The sequence below is a fragment of the Equus przewalskii genome, chromosome 7 (assembly GCF_037783145.1).
Source record: "Equus przewalskii isolate Varuska chromosome 7, EquPr2, whole genome shotgun sequence".
Taxonomy (NCBI): domain Eukaryota; kingdom Metazoa; phylum Chordata; class Mammalia; order Perissodactyla; family Equidae; genus Equus; species Equus przewalskii.
The window spans coordinates 58,051,481-58,074,307 of record NC_091837.1 but is presented as its reverse complement, the minus strand read 5'-3'; the positions used below and the strand labels follow the sequence as shown (position 1 = coordinate 58,074,307).

The 22,827-nt window shown below is 36.6% G+C and overlaps 1 protein-coding gene across 8 annotated transcripts in view; it reads right to left on the bottom strand.

Moving 5' to 3' along the window:
• ELP2 (elongator acetyltransferase complex subunit 2) overlaps positions 1 to 22,827 on the bottom strand; it is a 44,991-nt gene that overhangs the window by 18,708 nt on the left and 3,456 nt on the right. For 7 of the 8 annotated variants that reach the window (XM_008529387.2, XM_070629940.1, XM_070629939.1 and 4 more), the window contains 15 exons: positions 20,540 to 20,610; positions 16,208 to 16,361; positions 15,736 to 15,813; positions 14,201 to 14,265; positions 13,355 to 13,421; positions 12,757 to 12,897; positions 11,557 to 11,652; positions 10,353 to 10,453; positions 10,014 to 10,145; positions 7,081 to 7,230; positions 5,238 to 5,426; positions 3,055 to 3,124; positions 2,186 to 2,281; positions 1,979 to 2,036; positions 1,297 to 1,369 (listed from right to left, as the gene is read on the bottom strand). In XM_008529387.2, the coding sequence (XP_008527609.2) occupies positions 1,297 to 1,369; positions 1,979 to 2,036; positions 2,186 to 2,281; positions 3,055 to 3,124; positions 5,238 to 5,426; positions 7,081 to 7,230; positions 10,014 to 10,145; positions 10,353 to 10,453; positions 11,557 to 11,652; positions 12,757 to 12,897; positions 13,355 to 13,421; positions 14,201 to 14,265; positions 15,736 to 15,813; positions 16,208 to 16,361; positions 20,540 to 20,610 (1,541 nt within the window). Of the gene's footprint in view, positions 1 to 1,296; positions 1,370 to 1,978; positions 2,037 to 2,185; positions 2,282 to 3,054; positions 3,125 to 5,237; positions 5,427 to 7,080; positions 7,231 to 10,013; positions 10,146 to 10,352; positions 10,454 to 11,556; positions 11,653 to 12,756; positions 12,898 to 13,354; positions 13,422 to 14,200; positions 14,266 to 15,735; positions 15,814 to 16,207; positions 16,362 to 16,769; positions 16,911 to 20,539; positions 20,611 to 22,827 lie in introns of those variants that run through there. The other variant, XM_070629945.1, reaches the window with a different exon arrangement.

The window sequence follows — 22,827 nt, the reverse complement described above, 5'->3', positions numbered from 1 at the left end:
ATTATAGTACACTAATGACACCTAAATAAAGCTGTTAAAAATGTTAGTTTAAAAGAAAGATGCATCTAATAATTTGCTTTCCCAGTCAAAACCAAACGCGTGGCTGGCACCCTCCATTTAAGAAACTCAGCTACCCTGAGGTTAGTGCCTAGAGGAAAAAGCTACTAGAAGTTTCCATGGGTTATTTACCCTTCTATTGGGGAGGTGAGCTTAGACAAACCTTTAGATTCAAACTTCCCAAGTCACACTATCAATCACATCTCTTTCCTACCATTTATTAAAATATAAAACACAGAAAAAGTATACAAATAACAAAAATAAAAGAAAGATGCACATACTTGCTGCAAGGGAGCCAACACGAAAAGGAAAAATAATCACTTATATGACTGACAGTGCCCAAAGCTAAAAACAAATTAGCTGCTCAGTAGAAGTACACCTATTCTTGCTGCTAAAAGACCCATTCTTCCCACAGGACCCTGTAATAGACAGAGGTACTCTCACTAGCACCCTCACTGAGGGGATGACAAGCTAGGGGGTCGGGGCAGGAGGAATATTTCTTATGATGCCCCTCAATACAGGCCAAGGGCAAGAAACCACAGCAAAAGTCGGGACAGGAGGCCCATCAAGATAGGCAGCTCTAATCATCACACTTAAAACAAGTAATAAATTTTAGAAAATTTAGAGGACTGTGTGGGTCTCAGACCCCTCAGATAATCCTCCATAAATATTATTTCACTCCACAGAATACGGATAAATATTGAATAGTCAGTTAAAGACCATTCCCCCAGGCAAATGTTTGAAGTGCACTGTTCTATAGTGCCACGTGCTGGTGGCTAGCTGAGCCGGCCACCACCCTGCCTCACCCTGGCATGGGCCGAGGGACTCCATCCACTTAGGTCAGTACCCAGAGTGTCCTAGAGAAACTGTCAAATGGAGTGTGCTCCGGGTTTCACCTTCTCATTCACTCTGTGTCGCCAGGACTCCAATTACTTAAAATTTATTTATCACATTTTTAAGACTCATTTTAAGGTACCTGATTAAATAATTTTTGAGTAAGGGCATAAATCAGATCAAACCAAGTATTTAAGATAAAAAATGTGCAGTTGAAATAGATTTAAAATGCAACTGCAAGCTTCTGAAAGGACAGAAAGGAAGAGATTGAGAAAGCAAGACCCAGAAGAAGTAGGCACCAGTGGCCTTTCATGGAGTGTTCTGACAAAACCACTACCAAACTTGAGAAGCCTGATGACTCAAATAACCTGTGACTAAGTAGAATAAAAAAGTAAAATTTCCTACCTTACAAGCTGAGGCAAGCAGAGTCTTTGAATTGCTACAAGCAACACAGAATATTTCATAACCGTGTCCATATCTAAGATTCAAAAAGAAAAAATGCATGACCCCTATATTAGTAAATGTACCTACTCTCATGCTGCAAAATTTTAAAATTGTGAAGAGAATAATATCAATCTCTCTAGCTTACATACAATTTTTTTAAGGAACACTACTGTCTAGGCAAATATTTGGGGAAAAAAACAGACTGGAAGAAAAGGCCAGCTTTCTAGAAGTAATACAACTTATTCAAACAATTAGATTAAAACACGAGTTTTCACCCCCAGTACGTAAACACCCCCAGTATGTAAACAATAAACCATGGAAAGGTTTTGACGGGGAACCACCAAAGGAAAAAAAAACCAGAATAATAAATTTTAAGTCTTTTTAAGAAAGGAAAACTATACATAAGGTTATGCTTCCCTACTTAAAAAATTAAGACCAACAAACAAAACTACTAAGTATAATACACAGTAATATAAAAATCTATGTGAAGTTTGATTCTTGCCCCTTTGTCAAGGCCATTGAAAGACCTTTAGAGTGAGGGGGAAAACGCAGGGAAGAGGAAAGCAAAGGAGAAAATCAAGTTGCGGATGAAAAAAATCACAAGTTATGACAGAACCAAAGAGCTAAGAACAGTTTAACTTACAGTTTTTGAACTTCAGGCCACAAAGTATTCTGCAGAAGATGATCCTCAGTGGGAGGTTCTACAACAAATTTACAGCGTTGCAGTAATTTTTTCTATTTATCATGCAAAGAAAAAGTGAATTCTATAGTACGATTTAGGTCAGCAGTGGCAGATATCATATCATGTGTAATAATGGTTCTATTAAACCATCTTTTTGCCTCTTCTTACCAGTAAGTATGGAGGGTTGAAAGGCCACCTGGTGGTACTCGAAACCAGTACTAGTTAACAGCTCCTCTCCATCAGAAGGCTGAGAAGCTATATCTCCTAGTTTAAAAGAACAGATCAACATCATGAACGTAGTTACCATCTTTATGTCTCCTATACATGTCCCAATATTAAGGCCACCAGTTAGAAAGTGGTGGCACTTCAAAGTAGTATACTTCAAAGTCATCCCTGTGATTCCAAAGCCAAGGGTATTTCTACTTCTCCAGAATTTTCCAAATGTGCTCCTTAGAGCACTAGTCAATTCCATAAAGATTCCTTCCTTTTTCTTCCAACTAACATTTCCCAAACTTTTAAAACTATGGAACAGATTCTTCAGGCTGCCTATACTAACATCCTCGGTTGTAGTGCTCCAAGAAATACACTTTGTGAAAGCTGAACCTATTTCAGGGTCTGCATGTATACACAGAGTACTTATCATGAAATATCTGATGGAGAAGACAGATATATATATATATTGTGATTTTTTAAAAAATCAGCTGTAATGAACATTAGGTACGTGTTATACAAGTGCGTAACTAGGTTTTTTTGTGTTTTTTTTAAAGATTTTATTTTTTCCTTTATCTCCCCAAAGCCCCCCAGTACATAGTTGTATATTTCTCATTGTGGGTTCTTCTAGTTGTGGTATGTGGGACGCTGCCTCAGCGTGGTTTGATGAGCAGTGCCATGTCCGCGCCCAGGTTTCGAACCAACGAAACACTGGGCTGCCTGCAGCGGAGCGCGCGAACTTAACCACTCGGCCACAGGGCCAGCCCCCTGTAACTAGGTTTTAAGTACCACTATGGGTTCAATAATTTTGGACACTAAAGCCTTACCCTGAAAGACAGCTTTATTTGATAATCCCAAAGCAGGGACGGTAGCTCCTTCTGGAAGATCACCATCTTGCTGGAATAACAAGTATGATACATGCTTTAAACAATAAAAGTTACTGTGGTGCTACAAAATGTTAAATTCATAAGTGCTGAGAAGCAGTTAAAACACCACCTTGTGTGGATATCTGCCCACACTTCCATTTCCTGAACCAACAGATGCAAGACTAAGCAATCATTCTCCAACTGACAGGCTCCAGCTAACCCACACTTCCTACCCAATTTATGAAGTTGGGCATCCTCTCATCCATGAGCTCACTGAACCCTAACAGCTTGATGGGTCTCAGAGTCTGACAAGGAATGCACCGGGCTGGCTTCTAGCAAAGAGTGGGCTGGAAATGGAAGGCCCGGAGCTCTACTTCCAAGAGTCTCACAGGCACATCCCTGATGATGCTCATGCAAACAAAGACGTTTCCCAGAAAGACACAGTCACAGTATTTTCATTAAACATATTTAAATAATTGAACATTTTGAAACTTTGTAACAGAATGCTATTTGAATAATCTGCTTATACTCTGTAATTTATATCAATCGAATTATCTCATATGAGATTAACCATCAAAACTGGCACATGTCCATAAACCAAGAATGTTTCTTACAATTTAGACTTTAATATAGGGGCTGGAACTTAACACAAACATGAGCAATGGGAATTTAAGCCATCATCAAGACATAAGAGACTGAATGCTTTATCTCAAAAGCCAAGAAAAATGAAAACAGTAGGGAAAAGAAAAGTAAGAAATATCCCTACATCACTATCCCTACATTCAGTATGGAAACAAACCCCAAAATACAGCAAGAAGCTTTCCAGTCTATAGGATTCCTGTATCTTAAGACACAGAATTGAGTATATACCTGGGAGCGAGCCTCTCATGGAATCCTAAAACCACATTTCAATGCCTAGAATTCAGAGATCTTGAAACTAATTGCCCTTCCACCCCTAAAGCTCTATATAATAATGACAATCAAGACCTCCCTTTTGCTCTCAAGCCTGTTATCCACTGTGATTAGAAACAAGCAGGAGAGAATCTTAAATCTCCACATAATCGAGAAACCTGTAGCATGAGGCGCTCGGTATACACTCCAGGAAATTTAGTTGGACATTTCATTTCAAATGACTCACTTTCTTCTGCAATCCTACCCAGACTGGTGCTAGTTTCCCTGCTTTCAGAGCCTCAGGGCTCAAATGTATCCTGCTCCCACTTAACTCTTTCACCCAAAAGTGTTTTCATCACTTTCTTTGTTTAGGGACCTCCAAAGGCACCTCATAGTCTAAACTGTGTCTGCCTTCCAAGGTCCTCCACCATCTGACTTTCCTCCAACCTCTCCACTTCCCTCTATATACTCTTCATTCCAACAGCTCTGGCCACCCTACTGATCCCTCCCCCTCTCTCTCTCCTTCCTTCCGCCTATCAAAAGTGTACTTACCCTTTTCAAGCTCAGAAATAAACTTGTGACCCAACTCTAGGTAAAATAAGGACCGTACGATATGCACTTCTGTGAAACACAGCTATCTTCCTACTTAATTTCCCTTTCTTCAAAACTAGTTACAATTTTTATAACCTATGTGTTTTTATAAGTACTCAAAACTTTTGTAGAAACGGAGTAAATAAAAACTTGCCCTTTCAAAACCCAAATGAAGTCTCCTTAAATGTTTTCCCATTACTCCTATACAGTGACCTCTTCCTTCTATGAAACTTACTTTGGCCACCACAGGATTTAGCAATTACCTGGTCTCATCTCATAATTGCAGGTGTGTTAGTTCCACTGCTCCCTACCCCAAACTACACCTAGATCGCAATCTCCTTGAAAATATGACCCACCTATTATATTTTTTTTATCATAGGTACCTAGCACAGTGATGATACATAGTATTCGTGCCTTAATTTAACATTTTAATTCTGCCTCAGTGTCTTGGGCTCCTTTGCTACAAAATTTCTGGTTTTAATATTTAAATCACCGCATGCCATTCACTACATGCCATCATGCACACACAAGTTTGTCAAGCCAATAATAAATTATGTGACTTCCTTTCTACCCATATATTCCATTCATAGCCTTAAGCAAAAATTTTTTAAATTTAAAACGAGGTGACTAGATTTAGTTAAAACATTTAGAAGAATACGCACATCACAAAGCACATGAGCCAGTGATTGGCCCGTAATGGCACAAAAACTTTCCACGAAATTCCGAGGTGCAGAAAATACTCGAAGAACTTTTTCATCAGCTCCAGATACAAACTGAAACCGATTAATCATTGCCAAACATTTCAGATCATATCCATGTATCTGAGGCCTTGCAATTTCATGCCAAGTCACCTGGGTATTAAAACAGGACAAACAAAAATGATTATATACATTTCAAAAACGATCATACGTTTCAAAAACTGAATTATTTTTAACAAGCAAAATAACAGATGCAAAATTATTATGCCATGGAAACAAGACTATGGGGCAGATTCATCCATGCTGTAGTGTTAATCAATAGTTGAATCCTTTTTATTACTGACTAGTATTCCCCTGCATGGATACACCACAACTTGTTGATTGAGTTGTTTCCAATTTCTGACTTTTACTGAAAAGGCAGTCATGAACATGCATGTACAAGTCTTTGCATGGATATACGCTTCTATTTCTCTTGGGTAAATACCACCTATAAGTAGAATGGCTGGATGATACAGTAGATGCATATTTAAACTGTTAAAAACCTACCAAACTATTTTTCAAAGTGGTTGTACATTTTACAATCCACCAGCAGCATATGAGAGCTCCAGTTGCCCACACCCTCACCAAACTTGGTATAGTCAGTCTTTTAACTTTAATTATTCTAATAGGGGTATAATGGTATCTCCTTGTAGCTTTCATTTGCATTTCTCTAACAACTAATAGTGTTGAGCATCTTTTCCTGTTCTTATTTTCCATCCATATACCTTCTTTGGACAAATATCTGTTCAAATCTTTTGCCCATTTTTTACTGGATCGTTTGTTTTCCTATTACTGAGTTCTGAAAAGTTCTTTATATACTCTGGATACAAGCCCTTTGTCAGATATGTGCTTTATAAATACCTTCTCCCAGTTTGTGACTTGTCTTTTCATTTTCCTGACAGTATCTTTCAAAAAGGAGAAATTTTACATTTCGGTGAAGTCCAATTTATCGATATTTTTTTTAATGAATCATGAATGAACAACAACTCAGCTGTATCGGTTACAAATCACCAAGAGCCACAGAAAACCACTCCAAATCATTTGTCTTGTCTTTTAATTGACTATAGATGTTGCTCCCAAAGTCCTCAACTCTATTAATTTGAGTCTATCATGTGCTACTGAAGCAGTAATGTCAGTAGCAAACTTCATTAGCTCTCATGGACTAACTCATAGTTCTATGAATTTTTGTCAGAAATTGAAGCTGAGTACACTGATTTTCTCTACCACATACCAGTTCAATGGCTTACCAGTGGTAAAGTTTTACTGCAATGTTTTTGGTCTTAGAGCCAAGATTGAAAAGTTTCTTGAACAAGAACTGCCCTCAACCACTATTATCTAATACTATATGACTTTAGAAATTAACTTTACTGCATACTTGATAGTGCTCCCTAGTGTAGTAAAACTAAAATTACAAGATATAACAGAACTTTTATGTTGAACTGAAGTAAATATGTTTTGATACCTAATATTTGAATTGTCTGAATTGTAAAGGGTATCTGTATGCCTGAGTTTTCAAGAAAATGCTGAACTATTTTCCAGAGTGGCGTACCATTTTGTATGCACACTAACAATATATGTAAGTTCCACTTGTTCTGCAGCCTTACTACTTATTGTCAGTATTTTTTACTTGAGCCATTCTAGAAGGTGTGTAGTAGCATCTGGACATGGTTTTAATTTGCATTTCCCTAATGACTAATGATGTTTCCCAACTTTTCATGTGTTCGTGAATGTTTTCAAAGTGAGTCAGTCAAGTAGGAAGATATTTTACCTGTGATTGGTCTTTTCTCTTCCATGGAGCAAAAAGTCGAGTTGTCTGGTCAGTACCAACAGTGATGATAAATTCTCCTTCTGGATCCCACGTTAGGTCTTGGACACCATCAAAGTGTCCCGAAATGACAATCTCTGGAGTCCACTCTCTCTGCAGTGAGTGTGCTCGTGATATATATCAAAATAATCAAAGACTCATCACTACTCAAAATAAAGTCTGAGAAATGCCTTCAGGCCTCATGTCCGATAAGGGGAAAGATTGAAGCCCCTAGGCAAGGTGAAAAGCTAAGTATACAAGATGGGATCTTAAATTAATAGGATCCGTTTTCCAATCAAATGTATTAAAACTTAAACATTCAAATCTGTGTTGTGTCCTTTAAAGCAGTAACCCTGGGTAGTTCCCTTCCATTCATCATTTACTGAAGGCCTCCAAGAAGCCATACATTACTTATCCTTTCTGTGCCTCAATTAACTCTTCCGTAAAAGAGTCACCCAGCTCACAGGGTCCTTAAGACGATTAAATGAGTTTACATTTGTCAAGCACACAGAACGATGCTGGCACATACTAGGCATTATGTAAGTATTTACATGTTAAACTAAATAATAAAGAAAGACTATTGTGTAAAATGAGTTAGATTCTGAGTGTGTGCATGATGGTTTTATTAAGTAAAGGGAATTTCAGGTGTAGAGAACAGAAGGCTGAACCAAACCTCGTTGGTCCACCTACTGAGGGAGCCTGGACCAATAACCATATAAAACAGTGACAATGAAATACAGAAAATGTCATACACATGGTCCACACAGCATCTTTTTGAACAACCTCAAGCAGTGGTAAAACTTGTCTTTAGAGGAAATCAAATTTGTATAAATAGCTAAAAGGTCATTTAAAGCCAAGTATGATGAATAGGGTCAGTGATTAAGCTAAGCTATATTATTTTCTGGTCAAAAAAATAAAAAGGCTGTGACAAAGAAACACTACTAATTTCCTCTATGACATAAAAACTGATTCTAAAGTTAGCACTCATGGGAGTTTCCAAAAAGTTTCTACAAAGGGCAGCACTTTTGTACTATCAGTACAGTTTTCCATTGTAAAGTCCTAAAGAGCAGTGTTTGTTCATAAAAAATCACTCGATTATAACAAAGGTACTGCTCTGATTTGGGATATTGACAATGGAGGAGGCTGGAGGTGGGGGCAAGCGGACAGGGGTATATGGGAACTCTGTACTTTCTGCTCAATTTTTCTGTGAACCTAAAACTGCTCTAAAAAATAAAGTCTATTAAAAAAAAATCACCCTCAATACTTGGTAAGTAGCTATTATAAACCTGAAGTCAAATTATAAGCACAAGTACAGTGAAATTCTGTCTTCTGGTTTGAGTTTCTCCTTATTCATCTGATGCTGTTTTCTATGAAGTCCCTAAAAGATGAGCTGATGAAATATGGCTCAAAGTAGCTCCAAGTTAAGAATGAAAGTAAATTTATCCTAAAAATATTTCTTATTTAAAAGCGCCATGGTGATGATTCCCTGGTTCATTTAATAGTGGAAACAATCTTAAAGTTCAACTCCAAATGGAAGACACAAGGGAAAGAATAAAGCACTCTATGTATTGAAAAGCCAAATCCCCATAGGTGACACAATTATTACAAAGCCCACAAACTAAAGGTTATGCAAATCAGTGAATTTTCACTTTATAAAGGAAGCCATCAGATGCACACAGAATCTGCTGACTCACATTTCACTCAGTGTTCTCATTTCTTTCATTTATTTAATTTAAAATACATATATACTGTATCTAGTTATGTGCCAGGCCCTATTTTTCATACTCTACAAACATTAACTTATTTAAGCATCATAAAACTCTATGAGTAGGTGCTATTACTTCCTATATTTTACAGATGAGGAACCAGAGAGAGAAGTTAGGTAATGTCCTCAAGGACACACAGCTAATAAGTGAAGGGGCCAGGATTTGAACACATGCTCTCTAGCCCCAAGGCCTGTGCTCTAAGCCGTCACTATGTTCCTGCTACCTCATTTCCCAAACCAAAAGCAGCAGATCAGAAGCAAATCAGAAAGAGATGGAACACTGCTGAGAGGCAGCAATGTGGCTAGAGGCAGACTACCTCTTTTTGAGAAGAGATAAAAAAATTATGAGAAAGCTCCAAAAGAGCCCAATATTTGGAGGGCCATTTAGAATTACACACATCAACAGCCTTACCTAAGAGCATCAATATATTCCATCACAAAATAACAGGTGCTCCTAATGCTCTTTTCAATAATTATCTATAGAGCACCTAGCTGTCCAACTAGAAAATATCAAGTTATATTATCTTCTTTAGAAAGGCAGGGAAGTTACACATTTTAGGAAAAACTGCCATCAAAAAATTTACATAGCTTAAAGAGACAGTTTAAATTTATGTAGCTTAACGCTCACTTATGTAGAAAACTTACCTATGTGCAAATTTCAATACCCCAACAATGCTGGACAGATGAATACTTTTATTCTTAGAAAACCATGAGTTTCTTACCTAGTATAACTACAGTATAATGCCTACAGAAAGAAGTGATGGCATTTGAACTTAAATGCTTCTATTATATTTCTATAGAGTGTCATGAGTAAAACAACACTGTTTATCTAGGTTTCATTTAGAATTCACTCTATTTGATCAAAAATGCTTTATTTAAAATGCTTTTCTTGGGGCTGGCCCCATGGCTGAGTGGTTAAGTTCGCGCGTTCTGCTGCACGTGGCCCAGTATTGGTTCGAATCCTGGGCGCGGACATGGCACTGCTCATCAAACCACGCTGAGGCAGCGTCCCACATGCCACAACTAGAAGGACCCACAACGAAGAATATACTATACAACTATGTACTGGGGGGCTTTGGGGAGAAAAAGGAAAAAATAAAATCTTTAAAAAAAAAAAAAATGCTTTTCTTACTGGGTTAGCTGCATTCTGTTTCCAAAGGTGCAATGCTCCATGGAAAGCATGAGCAATGATCATGGAACCATCTTCATTGAACTGGCAATCATAAAATCCCAGAGTATTTCCACCCACTTCACCTACTCGAACCTATGCAATAATAGATAGAAAACAATTTATAATCAATAGTCCACATTTCTCACAATAGAAACCATTGATTCCAGAGATTATGTTCTCACTTATTTAACATATACATGTAAAGAGTGAACATTTGCAGCTCTAGGAACTTACACTTGGGATTTAAATAATCAGTTTATTAAACCCAATTTTATGTTCCTTCAATACCCACATTTTTACCTGCTCTAGCCAAACTCCTGACTCTTCATCTGGAGCCCAGAGAATCATGGTTTTATCCATCGAGGCAGACAACAATCTCATTGGCTGCTGTAGAACACCATCTAAAAAATAAAAACTAATGTTTTTAGGTGATCAACAAGCATGATGTTTGTAGATTACCAGAAAAAAACAATATGGGTACTGTGAAAACATTTACTGCAGCACTGCAATAGCGAAATTTTGGAAACAACACAAATGCCTACCATTGGAAGAACAGATAAGTTGTGGTACAGTTAGACAATGGAACATCAGACTTCAATAAAAATCAACAAACTAGGGCTACATGAATCAACATGGATACAACTCCAAAACATATTAAGCTAAAAAGGCAAGTTGTAAGATGATAGATACATATTGATATTGCTTTAGTAGCTATAAAACAATATTGTTTATGGCTATACAAATGTATAGTGAAAGTATAAAAAAATGCATGGGAATGATATGCACTGAATTCAGTACTGCAGTTGCCTCTAGGAAAGGATGGAGGGGAAAGGGTTCAGGAAAGAATACACAGGGGTCTTCAATATCAATGACAGCTAATTTACTCATTTTTTTAAATTGCAGCAAATACAGAATAACATAATAAAGCTGAATAGTGGTTATCTGAGCATTAATTATTGATATTCACTACTCTTGTCTTAGGGAAGTGGCTAGGGGAACAATATGAAGCTATGCCTTGCTCAACTCTATACTCCAGCACTAGCTTGAGCATGCACAGAACCATCATTCCATAAATGGAAGTTAAGAGGAAAAGCAAGACAGGGAAAGAGTCTTATTTTTTCATAAATGATGTGTCTCAGTATTACCAACTTTATATGACCAAGGGTAGAGATTCCAGTGAAGTTGGCTTGAAAGTCAATTTTTCTTAAATCCCATAAAGACTAGGTGGAAACTTTTAAGAGAAAAAGTTAACAGGGGTGTGGTGGTTTCAGCATCAGGGGCAGGAACCATACTTTGCCTGCTCATGAGTATAATCTTCAATGGAACTGAGTGTCCAGCATAACGGTTAACAGGACTGGAGTACGACACTTTGCCAACTTGAAAATGTCTTCTATTTGAGATTTCTAATCACACACAAAAAATCCTCCACTTGATCTGGTCAGCTTAAAACTCTGTATGTGAGATTTAACTGAAATAAGGGATATGTTTATGTTTTTCTTCCTACCTTTATAAAATGAAGGTTGCCAATGAACTGCATTTACCCAGTTTTCGTGACCAGCCAGCACAGTTTCCAGAGTAATCGCAAATTCTATTTTAATACCTATAACAAAAGCAACGAAGAAGTATTCTTTCCTCAAAGCTCTTCTAAGAAGAACCTTTCACTATCAACTCAGCTTTATTTATATCCCCCCAAAAATCAGAACAAAACGTGATTTAGACTCAACAAAAAGAACATGCCTTCTAAATTTCATTAACTTCACCCACTGTTTAAAATTACAGGAGAAAAAGTTCTAAAAACAGATGAATTTTTCTCTATCTGATCATAAATAAATATTAAGGAATATATTCTATTTTTAAAATTTTCTGTGATAGCTATGTTATACTGCAATTAAAAAGCAAAAACAGACATGCCAGCCTCCTTGCTATGCTCATTCAGTGTAATAATCTAAAATACCGTTAAAAAAAATTAAATGAAAAAATAAAGGCAGTATGGTGACCTTTCAAACAAAACAGTTAATGAAAACATCACAAAAAATTTCATATTTGGGAACAGCTATTTATAATATGCTAGTTATAGTATTTCTTAGTCCTCCCCATAAAACTACATTACCAAAGTCTCAACTCTAATGAGACTTATAATCAATAAGAGTAGTAACAAAGAAGCAAACTCCTGGGTGAACAAAGCTCACTGAGAACTAACTTTATAATTTAGATACACATTCAAAAAATATCTCCTTCAAGTACAACATTCCCACAGGACCTACCATGTAGAAGTACTGTTCTGATGCCAGATACTAAGAAAATTAGAATTACATATACTACTCAAATGTAGGGATTTAGCTTGTCTCTTATGAATATCTTCCAAGAAAGAAATGGGTAAATCACATTATTCCTTTAGATTTTCCTTTGCTAAAACTGCAAATTAAGTAACATTTTACAATTAATTTATTGAGAAAACATTAAACATTTTCATCAACTTTTTAAACATCTCACCAACATGGTTTAGAAGAAAACTAAATTTCATAGATGAAAAATGACTCATTCTCACATGAAAATAAAAAAGGAAAAATGCCTACTATCAGTTTCATGAAGGGATCTGATAATTCTGAAAAACTAACCTTCACATAGGTGTGTGGTTAACAGACAAAGCAATCAGCTAGTTGACCTAAGTATCGTTACATCGAATATTTTCATTATTACTCACTTTCATTTTCTACAGTGAAAGTATTTTCCTTCAGTCTTACATTATCATCATACTGAGTTTCTAAAGATGTTGATTTTATATACAGCCTCCATATTCGTATCAGGCAATCTTGTGAACAGCTTGCTAGGAAAAGATCTCTACCTAATTAAAAAACAAAATTTTATTATTTTAAAAATATTACATTCTTAAATTTAGGTACAAGACTTTCTCCTCTACAATATGCACATTTCTAGACTTCTTGAAAAAATTAGATTTTGCTTCTTTACCCTTCATTCATTTGACCTATATTCATTTTTAATAACATTGACAAATATATATTCAATGCTAATAAATGATTATATACATGTGGTACTCTTATATTACTAAGAATGTCTGCATGTGGAATAATCAGCTAGTGTCCTCTTTTAAACACCAACTTGTTTCCTCCTCTACCACCCCAACTAATGGCTAATAGAAAGAATAAGTATCCTCTTTTCTAATTGGGACATAGAAAACTATAACAAAGAAAATTTACAATTAAAATGTAAGAGGCTGCTTTCTTGTAAGTATACACATACTTGTCCCCATCATAAATAGTTCAGCAAAATTTCATACTGACCAAAGGCTGCCCACTCCACGCCTCTTATCCAATCCTCATGTCCACAGAGAAAAAGCACTTTCTGAAACTAGTAAGATAAAAATCATCGGGCTTGATGTAAGAATTTAATATTTTCATGTATATCATTGATTTCATTTGGTCTTGGCCAGTCCCATGCATCCTTTTTCTTTTACTGGGAACACTATCTGATTAGATGTAAGATAGAGATCTCACTTGAGAATGAAAAATCCCATAACCATCTAAATCATCTAACTGAGCAATGCTGAGCAAATAATATAATATCTGTAGACCTCAAATACTCTAAATGTTTGCAAGGTAAAACGACAAATGCTGTCATGCAATATAGAAAAGTGTTGGGTAGCTGGATATTCACAACCATTTTAAACTTTCTTATATCATGCAAAGAAACAAATATCTCCATTATTAAATAAATGAGCCTAGAGTTAACCAATCCCCTTTTTAGAAATTCTCTCCTCCAGTTTAACCACTCAAACAGTAAAGCTCAGGACAAATAAAGACTACCAGGGAGTGTTTCACCAGAGCTATGTTATACTTCATTTAACATTTTTTTTTAAAACTCACTACCACGGCATCTTCATTCTCTCCTTCCCCCACCTAACAACCTGTTTTCCCCTAACAACTCTAGAGCTGGTGGACAAGGCAGCAGTTGCTTCGTGTTCAGAGAAACTCTAATGGAGGATTGTCAAAAAGAGCCTTCTACCGGTACATGTATTTTGGTTTAGATGAGAACATTCCTAAAATTCTATTATCTGGAAATAGTGTATATTAAAGATATGTAATTAAGCAGGACATAATTCCAGCCTCTTAATAAACGCCATTAATTACCTGATCATTTTGTTGAACAAATAAGTGAATTCTGCAGTCATCATCGCCACATGCTAATATTGGTACTGGAGGAAAAATAAAGCGGCTTCATTATAAGTATTCCATCATATGTTACCATTATCACCTACGCTGGATTCTAAGCTCTAGATAAAGAATTCTGACTTCTATTTCCCAAACCACTGAGCAAATAAATTGAAAGTGCTCAATAAATGTCTCTAGGAATAAAATGAACACTCTAAAATGTTCTATTAAATGGTTACTTGGCAAAAAATGACTATTAATTAACTGAGAGTCCTTTCCTCCATTCTGTCATTAATGATAAAAAGGAACAGTGAAAAGAGAAGCTCAAGAGCAACTTTGGAGCATTTTCAGTGTGTCAGCCAGAGACTAGTACAAAAAGTTGTTAGCCCACTGAATAATAAAACAGAAGAGTTACTATGAGCCTAGCATTATGGCTATTGCACAAAGATTCAAGGGTATGTTTGTTACTTGAGGATCTTATCTTTTGTTTGAGAATTCAACAGTAAAGCAAAAATCACAAAGCAATTAGATAACAAAATAAACGGGCATGTAATTAAATATGTGGTTAAAAAGCTATGAAAAGTGCAACTGTAAAATTGGTTTCCTTTAATAAGATAAAAAACTAATTTACATTACCAAGGGACAGCCCTAATGACCGTGGAGCAACATAAAATAGGAACTCCTTTTCTAAGGAGACACTATGCTGCTAAGTATACTTTTCAAAGATTTGCTCACTTTAAATCAACTAAAAACAAAAACAAAAGACTCTAGTCACTTGGCCTTAATGAAGATGGGAAGAAATTAAACTCTAGGTTATGAAACCAGAATGCGTGCAGTTCCTCCTTCCAGGGAGCCGTCACCCAAGTGGGTGTACCACATGAAACCATGCAGTTGCAGCTCCTGCCACAGACAGCAATAGAGGCTGGTGACTTCCAGGCCCTGCCTCTATTAGGCCTGTCCTCCAGGTTACTGAGGCGGCAAAGAGACAGAATGACCCATATTGGCCAGCATCTTTGTGGAGGATAATCAAAGAGAGGTACCGATGGGTTTCACAGAAACGGGAAATTTTTCTGTTTGGAGATTTTAAGTGGTCACAGGCAAACTGTCATGACGCAAGATGTGAAGGGGATGTCATCTTGAAAGAAATGCTCATATGGTCCATCTTCAGTACTTTTTCAACTTATCCCAGACCTTTACCTTCTAAAGAGTTAATTTTCCCAAGCTAGATCTATATATGTCAACAATATCTTTGATAAATAGCAGTATCAACCTTGAGTACGTATTAAGCCATTTAAACTGTCAACAGCTACCAAAATTCCTAATAGCTTCCCCTTACTTTATGTTCTATACTCAGTTCATTTGAATATTGAGAACAAAAGTATGTTATCCATGTCTCAACTTGTTTCATGAAAACATTCAGATAGAAAATTCAGACCTGATACCTTTTAGGTTCTGGTCATATGGAAATATACAAATATATTGCTCTTCTAATATATACTTAGCAGGATACTCACCATCAGTATCAGGCAAAAAAGATAAGCAGAGAGCCAGAGTGAACCCACTTCCAAAGTTCAAGGTCTGAAGGCACGTTACTAAGAAATAATAAAAACATCATGAACAACTCACTCTGAATTTAGAGGTTGGGTAGCATCACAGCCTGGTGCTGTCACAGCCCTGGGTGTCAGCAGGGAGATTAGAGAAGTTAATCTTGAGCCCCCTCTGACCCTCTGATTGATAAATGGCCAATTTTTATCAAGATTGCAGAACAAAATGACTCATGTGAAAAGGCTTAGAACAAATTTACATTAAAAAATAGTTTGGTATAGAGGAATTTTGAAAACAGGTAAAAGAAACAAACATCTAAATTAGAACTATAAGTTTTAAAACTGCTTGAAAGACTGAAAAATATATGTATGCTCTTGTGGTTCTCATTCATTTGACAATTACTATTTCATTTGTTTGGATTATAATGTCCCTAAAACTCACCTTCCAAACCCCTTTTAGACCAGACTCGAACAGTAGAATCTGAAGCTGCAGAAACCATCAGTGTATGCAACACGTCGGATGCCCTCCTCTGGTAAACAGCATGCACTGCATAAACAGGTCCTTCATGGCCTTGGAGATGGACTGCTTTTAAAAGCTGAATCAGAGAGAATGACAAAAATATTACAATAAAAAAGGAATTACCGGTTTCACTTTTATTTAACTGGAATCACAGGATTAAAGGTACTCTTAAAAAATACCTGACCCAGAAATAGGTCCTTACAGCTGAGGAGAATGTAAACTTTCAAGAAGTCTGACCATATGAACACACAACATCTGCATACACTCTGACACAGCAATCTCCCATCTAAGAATCTACTCTGAAGAGATAACAGCACTGGTGTGACTAACAACAAAAGACGAGTGCAGAAGGATATTCATCACACTCTTTATAATAGTGAAAAATTGTAATCACCCTAAAATTAATAGAGAACTCATTAGATAAATTATTGTTGACATACATTATAGTCAATAAAATGGACAATGTTGATAAACATATGCTTACTATCACGGAAAGATGTCCACGACACTGACATTTTTGAAGAACAAAGGACAGCTTTGTAGCATGTTCCTTCTTTTGGATTAGTCTAACATTTCCTCTTGAAGAGATTCAGCATATACACTTTGACCTCATTACTTTACGTAACTGCATCACATAAGGAGGCACACAATCTCAGTTTGTCTCAATTTTAGTGAAGTTAACCTTGCTATCCCGGTAAAAGTAGTGTCTTGCAGAATTCTTCATTGTGAAATTGATTTATTTTTGGCAATACTATGTGAGATTATACTTTGGGATTGAGTAAATATTCTATTCTCCATTAAACTTTTACCAATACTTTTAGTATCTACTCATGATACTTGCCTGAATTAAGTATAGCTGCAAAATGGGAAAACAGCAAACAGAAGTGGAAATCCCATTTATTTATCAAGTCTATTCGCTTACCATGCAAGAATATTTCATATGGAATCATTTCTGCTATGTTGGGTCTATTTTCAGACTTCATATGTGTGAGATTCCACCACTTCCTTTGAAATGGATTTTCTCTGCCTCTCCGCTTATCTTTTTTGCCTGGTACTAATGGTGAGTATCCTGCTAAGTATGTATCTTCTGTAAATTGTCTGCTGAAATAGAGGTGTCCCTTAAACGTCTCCTCAGTTGTTTTCCCAATTACTTAAACAGAACTCTGCCATTCAAGAATGCAACTAATTGTTATGTAGAAGGGTTGTATGCTAACTTCCTTTAATCATTAACCTCTGGCTTCTTTAAAAAAACATTAAAAAAAACTCAGGTACAGTAAAATCTCTTTTATGTATAATTATACACACACAACTAGAGATGTGGAACAATGTTCTTCAGAATGTTAACTCTGTTGAGATTTTGTAGTTTTCTCCTTCTTTATACTTTTCTGTTTTTAAACTTTTTTTACATGAATCTATCATTATCCCCTAAAATATTACATCTATTGAAAATAGTCACTTCAAGTCTTTAAGCAAAGTTGTATTTCAGCCATCAGATAATTTTAAGAACTCAAAGAAATCTCTCAAGTTCACCGGCTTTTTAAAAAACAATGCTCACTATTCAAAGACTCAAGCCTCTCATTATACCAGCTTGGAATTATTTCCTTTTACCAGAAGTCAAGGTGTGTTGAACACCTGTGTGCATGGAAATACACACAGGAAGGAACCCCTAAGTCCATAAGGTTATCATGTGTGGCCCCTTCCCCTAAATCCTCATTCCCTTCATCCCTCTTTTATGCCTTTCATCGTCCTTTTCTCCTCCTCCCTGTTCGGCCTCATGTTCTCCCCTCTGGCCTTTCCCGTCCAAGTTTGCTGTCTGCCATCAGCTTAATTTCACTAAAATTGGGACAAACTGACACCGGGTGCCTCCTGATGTGATGCACTTATGAGTGCTCAGATGGCTCTCTCTGGATTCCTCTGCCAACATCAATCCGAACAGGAGCTGAGTTTACTACAGTCCCCTTTGGTGCTCTCATTCAAGTTTTGGTAGCTCCAAAATCCCCAACTCCACACCTGCCCTTACTTTCTGAGGACAAATCTGGGTGTCTGGCCAGAAATTCAAATGATATGTCTACAACTGAATCCCACATCTGCCCTCCTACTTGCCTATTTTCCTTTGTAGAAGCACCTTTTCCTTGGGGCCCTAAGATAGATTATCACCATTTTTGATCACTCACTCTCCTAACTACCAGCTCCCCACTCCTTTGATAACTACCTAGTCAATGCCCAAATCATTTTTCCTTCAAAAATACACCCCATATCCCTTCCTTCATATTTTTCCTACTCTAATTTGGCACACTACTGTCAGATTAATCTTCTTTTGATATTCATACTCCTCTCTTTAGAAATCATCAATGACTTACAAACGCCTGCTAATAAAGAACAAACTTTTTAGGGGCCGGCCCCGTGGCCAAGTGGTTAAGTTCACACACTCCCCATCGGCAGCCCAGGGTTTCGCCAGTTCAGATCCTGGGCGCGGACATGGCACTGCTCATCAAGCCATGATGAGGTGGCATCCCACACGCCACAACTAGACGGACCCACAGCTAAAAATATACAACTATGTACCAGGGGGCTTTGTGGAGAAAAAGGAAAAATAAAATCTTTAAAAAAAAAAAAAAGAACAAACCTTTTAAGCTAGTATTCACATTCACACACAGTTGACTCTCATTCTACTTCTCTAATATTACTGCCCACAATGTAGCATCTAGAAACATTTCTGAAACTGTATTCCTCAGAGTTACAAGGGATTCTAAGAAATTTAAAAGGAAAAAAAATCGGACAAGCAATAAGTTTGGGAAGTGCTAGTTAAACAAAGATAAGCAGATTCGTCTGTATCAGAACTTTTCAGAGCCTTCACTACGCTCATGTGCGTTGGGATTCTCTAAGACAGATATACAATACACAGTATTTCCAAAACTTGATCGGCCACAGATTCCTTTGTACACGGACCCTCTTGAGAGATGAATAATTCTCTGAACAAACTTCAGAAAGCTCTGCCCTAAAGACATCATAGGCTTTGGTTAAAACTGGATACTCCTGAGCAGGTGTTATCCTTTCTCCTCTGAGCTTTTATATATGTATTTTTCCTACCTGGAATCGTCATCCCTTTCATTCCTCCCAAAGAAATAAATCATTTCACACTTTAAGACCCAACTCAAAGGCCACCTCTTAAATCTCTCCTGAACTCTCACAGCACCACGGTTGTGGTACAGCAAGTTAGAGCGCCTACACATGTAGCACCCTTGTACTTTATTTATTCAAGTACATTTTCCTTCAAACCTCTGTACCTGATTTATGAATAGGATTCTGCCTCATCTACATGTTCTGCATGGCGGATGTTCAAATATCTAATGCAAATTTTCTTTTTTAAGATTTTTTTTATTTTTCTTTTTTCTCCCCAAAGGCCCCTGGTACATAGTTGTGCATTTTTAGTTGTAGGTCCTTCTAGTGGTGGCATGCAGGATGCTGCCTCAGCGTGGCTTGAAGAGCGGGACCATGTCTGCACCCAGGATTCGAACCGGTGAAACCCTGGGCTGTCGAAGTGGATCACGTGACCTTAACCACTCGACCACGGGGTCAGCCCTCTAATGCACATCTTTTTTTAACTCACTTTTCTCTTTTAATCTTTGCTTACAAGTAGAAACAGTCTAACTGTTCCTCCATTCACATCCAGCATTGCAGATCATAACATCACTCAGGATTATATAAATGTATCCACATGGCAACAGCTGTCCCACGAACACAACAGTATTAATTTTTGCTACCACTAAAAATAGAACAAACAGCCCATGTAAGAGAAGTTTGAAAATTATTCCAAAATAATGGGAAATTCACAGAAATGATTGACAACATATGAATATGGGAGCAGATATTAGCAGAAAGGGTACAGGGCCTGTGAAGCAAGGAAGACAGAGGATCTGGATTACTGATAAGCAAGAATGAGGCAACTTCATAAAGGAAGAACACAGTAGAAATAAGGAAAAAACTGAAAATAAAAGTAGATATAACACTCATTACTTCTAACTACAGTCATGTACCAGATAATGATGTTTCAGTCAGTGACAGACCATGTATACAACAGTGGTCCCATAAGGTTAGTACCATATAGCCTAGGTGTATAGTCGGCTATACCATCTAGGTTTGCATAAGTACACTCCATGATGTTCACAAAACGACGAACTTGCCTGACACATCTCTCAGAATGTATCCCCATTGTTAAATGATGCACGACTGTATACATGTATCTATACCCACCTGATTATTCTCTATTTCCCAGTGAATCACTTGATTATCAGATCCTCCAGAAACTAATTCAGTAGAAGGAGCTGAAAAAAAATTATCTCTCAGTAAATGCTTTTGTTTCTTTTTCCCCAGCTATTTTGAAAAATTTCAAAGTTATAAAAAAGCTATAAGAACACTCATATACCCTTTACCTAAATTTACCAACTGTTAACATTTTGCCGTATTGGCTTAATATCTTGCTCTCTATAGGTATATATACAGACCTTCGTTTTTGACAAACCATTTAAAAATAAGTTGCATACATGAAGCTCTCTGATCCTCAAACACTTTACAATATCCCCTAAGAACTGGAACATTCGCCTACATTATCACAATGCAATTATCACATTCAAGAATTTTAACATTGATATAGTATCCTTATATAATATACAGTCCAGACGAAAATTTCTCCAGATTGTCCCAGTAATGTCATTCATAACTTTTTTTTTTGACTCAGAATCTAAGGACCACACATTGCACGTTTAATTCTCACATCTTTTTAGCCTCCTTTAATCTAGAATAGTTTCCCAGTCCCACCCAACCCCATGCGGTTTTTTTTTTTTTGCCTGAGGACGATTTGCCCTGAGCTAACATCTGTCGCCAATCTCCCTTTATTTTATATGTGAGCCGCCATCATGGCATGGCCACTGAGAGACAAGTGGTGTAGGGCCACGCCCAGGAATCAAACCCGGGCCACCAAAGCAGAGCGCAATGAACTTAACCACTAGGCCACCAGGACTGGCCCAGTCCCCTATTTTTTGTGACAGTGAGAGTCCTAACCACTTGTTTTGCAGAATGTCCCTCAATTTGGATTTATCTGTTGTTTCCTCAAGATAAGATTCAGGCTAAACACTTTTGGCAGGAATAACACATATAAGACATAGTCAGTTGCTGCTTTGAAGTATATGGTATGTTTTTGAGATCAAACACGTATTTCCAAATAGCTCTTTTAAACACTTACAACTTCTTGTTGATAAGAAAGAGGAATAAGAACCAAAGAAGGGGAAATAATATAACAATTTTGATTTTCCATTTATTTGTTTCTTCTGCCCTAGGTGCTGTTTGCCTAAGGAACTTCAGATTTGTATTCAGAAGTCCGTTCATGTCATAACCCTGCTGCCTGCAGCTGTGATCTTAGCTTTAATTTCTTCATGTATCACAGAAATGAAACCATTTACTTAACTACATGCTTTTGAGAATTACCATAAGGTACATGAAAACAGTTATTTTAAAAATCAGACATTTTAAGGATATGAATGATATTATTAAGATTTTACATGTCACTGATACATGGGTTAGAAAGAATACCTGAATTACCTGGCAGTAGAGCCCTATTCTTAGAGGAAATCAATCATAATAATTACATATTACAGTGATACACAAGCAATTCATTTTATGTAACCTCACTTTTAAAGGGAAGATAAAATATACAAGCCCAAATTAATATTTTATAATGAATCCCTATACTGAGATTTCAAGAAGTCTTTGATGTCATTTGGTGGCAATTAATATAATTACAATTGTGTTTTAATATCTGCACTAACTGCCACTCTTTCTACTATTTAATGGTTTATATTGACTCAATGTGACTAATCCTACATTATCAACTGAAATAAGGAGCTTATTAAACTTTTTTTTTTTAACGTCACAGATAAAATCATAGCAGTCTCACTAACTCAAAAATTCTGCATTTGTGTCTGGCTCATAATGCTCTCAATAAATGTTTATGGAATGAAAAATAAATTAATTCAGAGTCCATAAGAATTCTACAGTAAGTATATTTAAGACATGAGGAAAATTCCACAGGACTGTGGAAGCACCATCCAAAATACAATACATTAATTAAAAATTCTGGAGTCACAGAATCTTAGAAATGAGAGACCTGGAGACAATCTAGTCTAGCAATTCTTAAATCTTTTTGGTGTCAAGACTCTTTTTATACTCAAAATTTTTTGAAGACCCTAAAGAGCTTTTCTCTATATGGACTATATGTACCAATATTAAGCACATTAGAAATTAAAACTGAGAAATTTGAAAAATACTTGTTTATTAGTTTACTTAAAAATAACATACATGTTAATATAAATAGCACTTTTCAGGGGAGGGAAGGACTCTATATTTTCCAAAACAAAAAATTAATTTGTTTCACATTTCTGCAAATCACTTTAACGTGTGCCTTTATTAGACTACAGCTGGATTTTCCTATCTGCTTCTCTATTTAATCTGTTGCGATACCAACATCATGTGGCTGCTAGAAAACG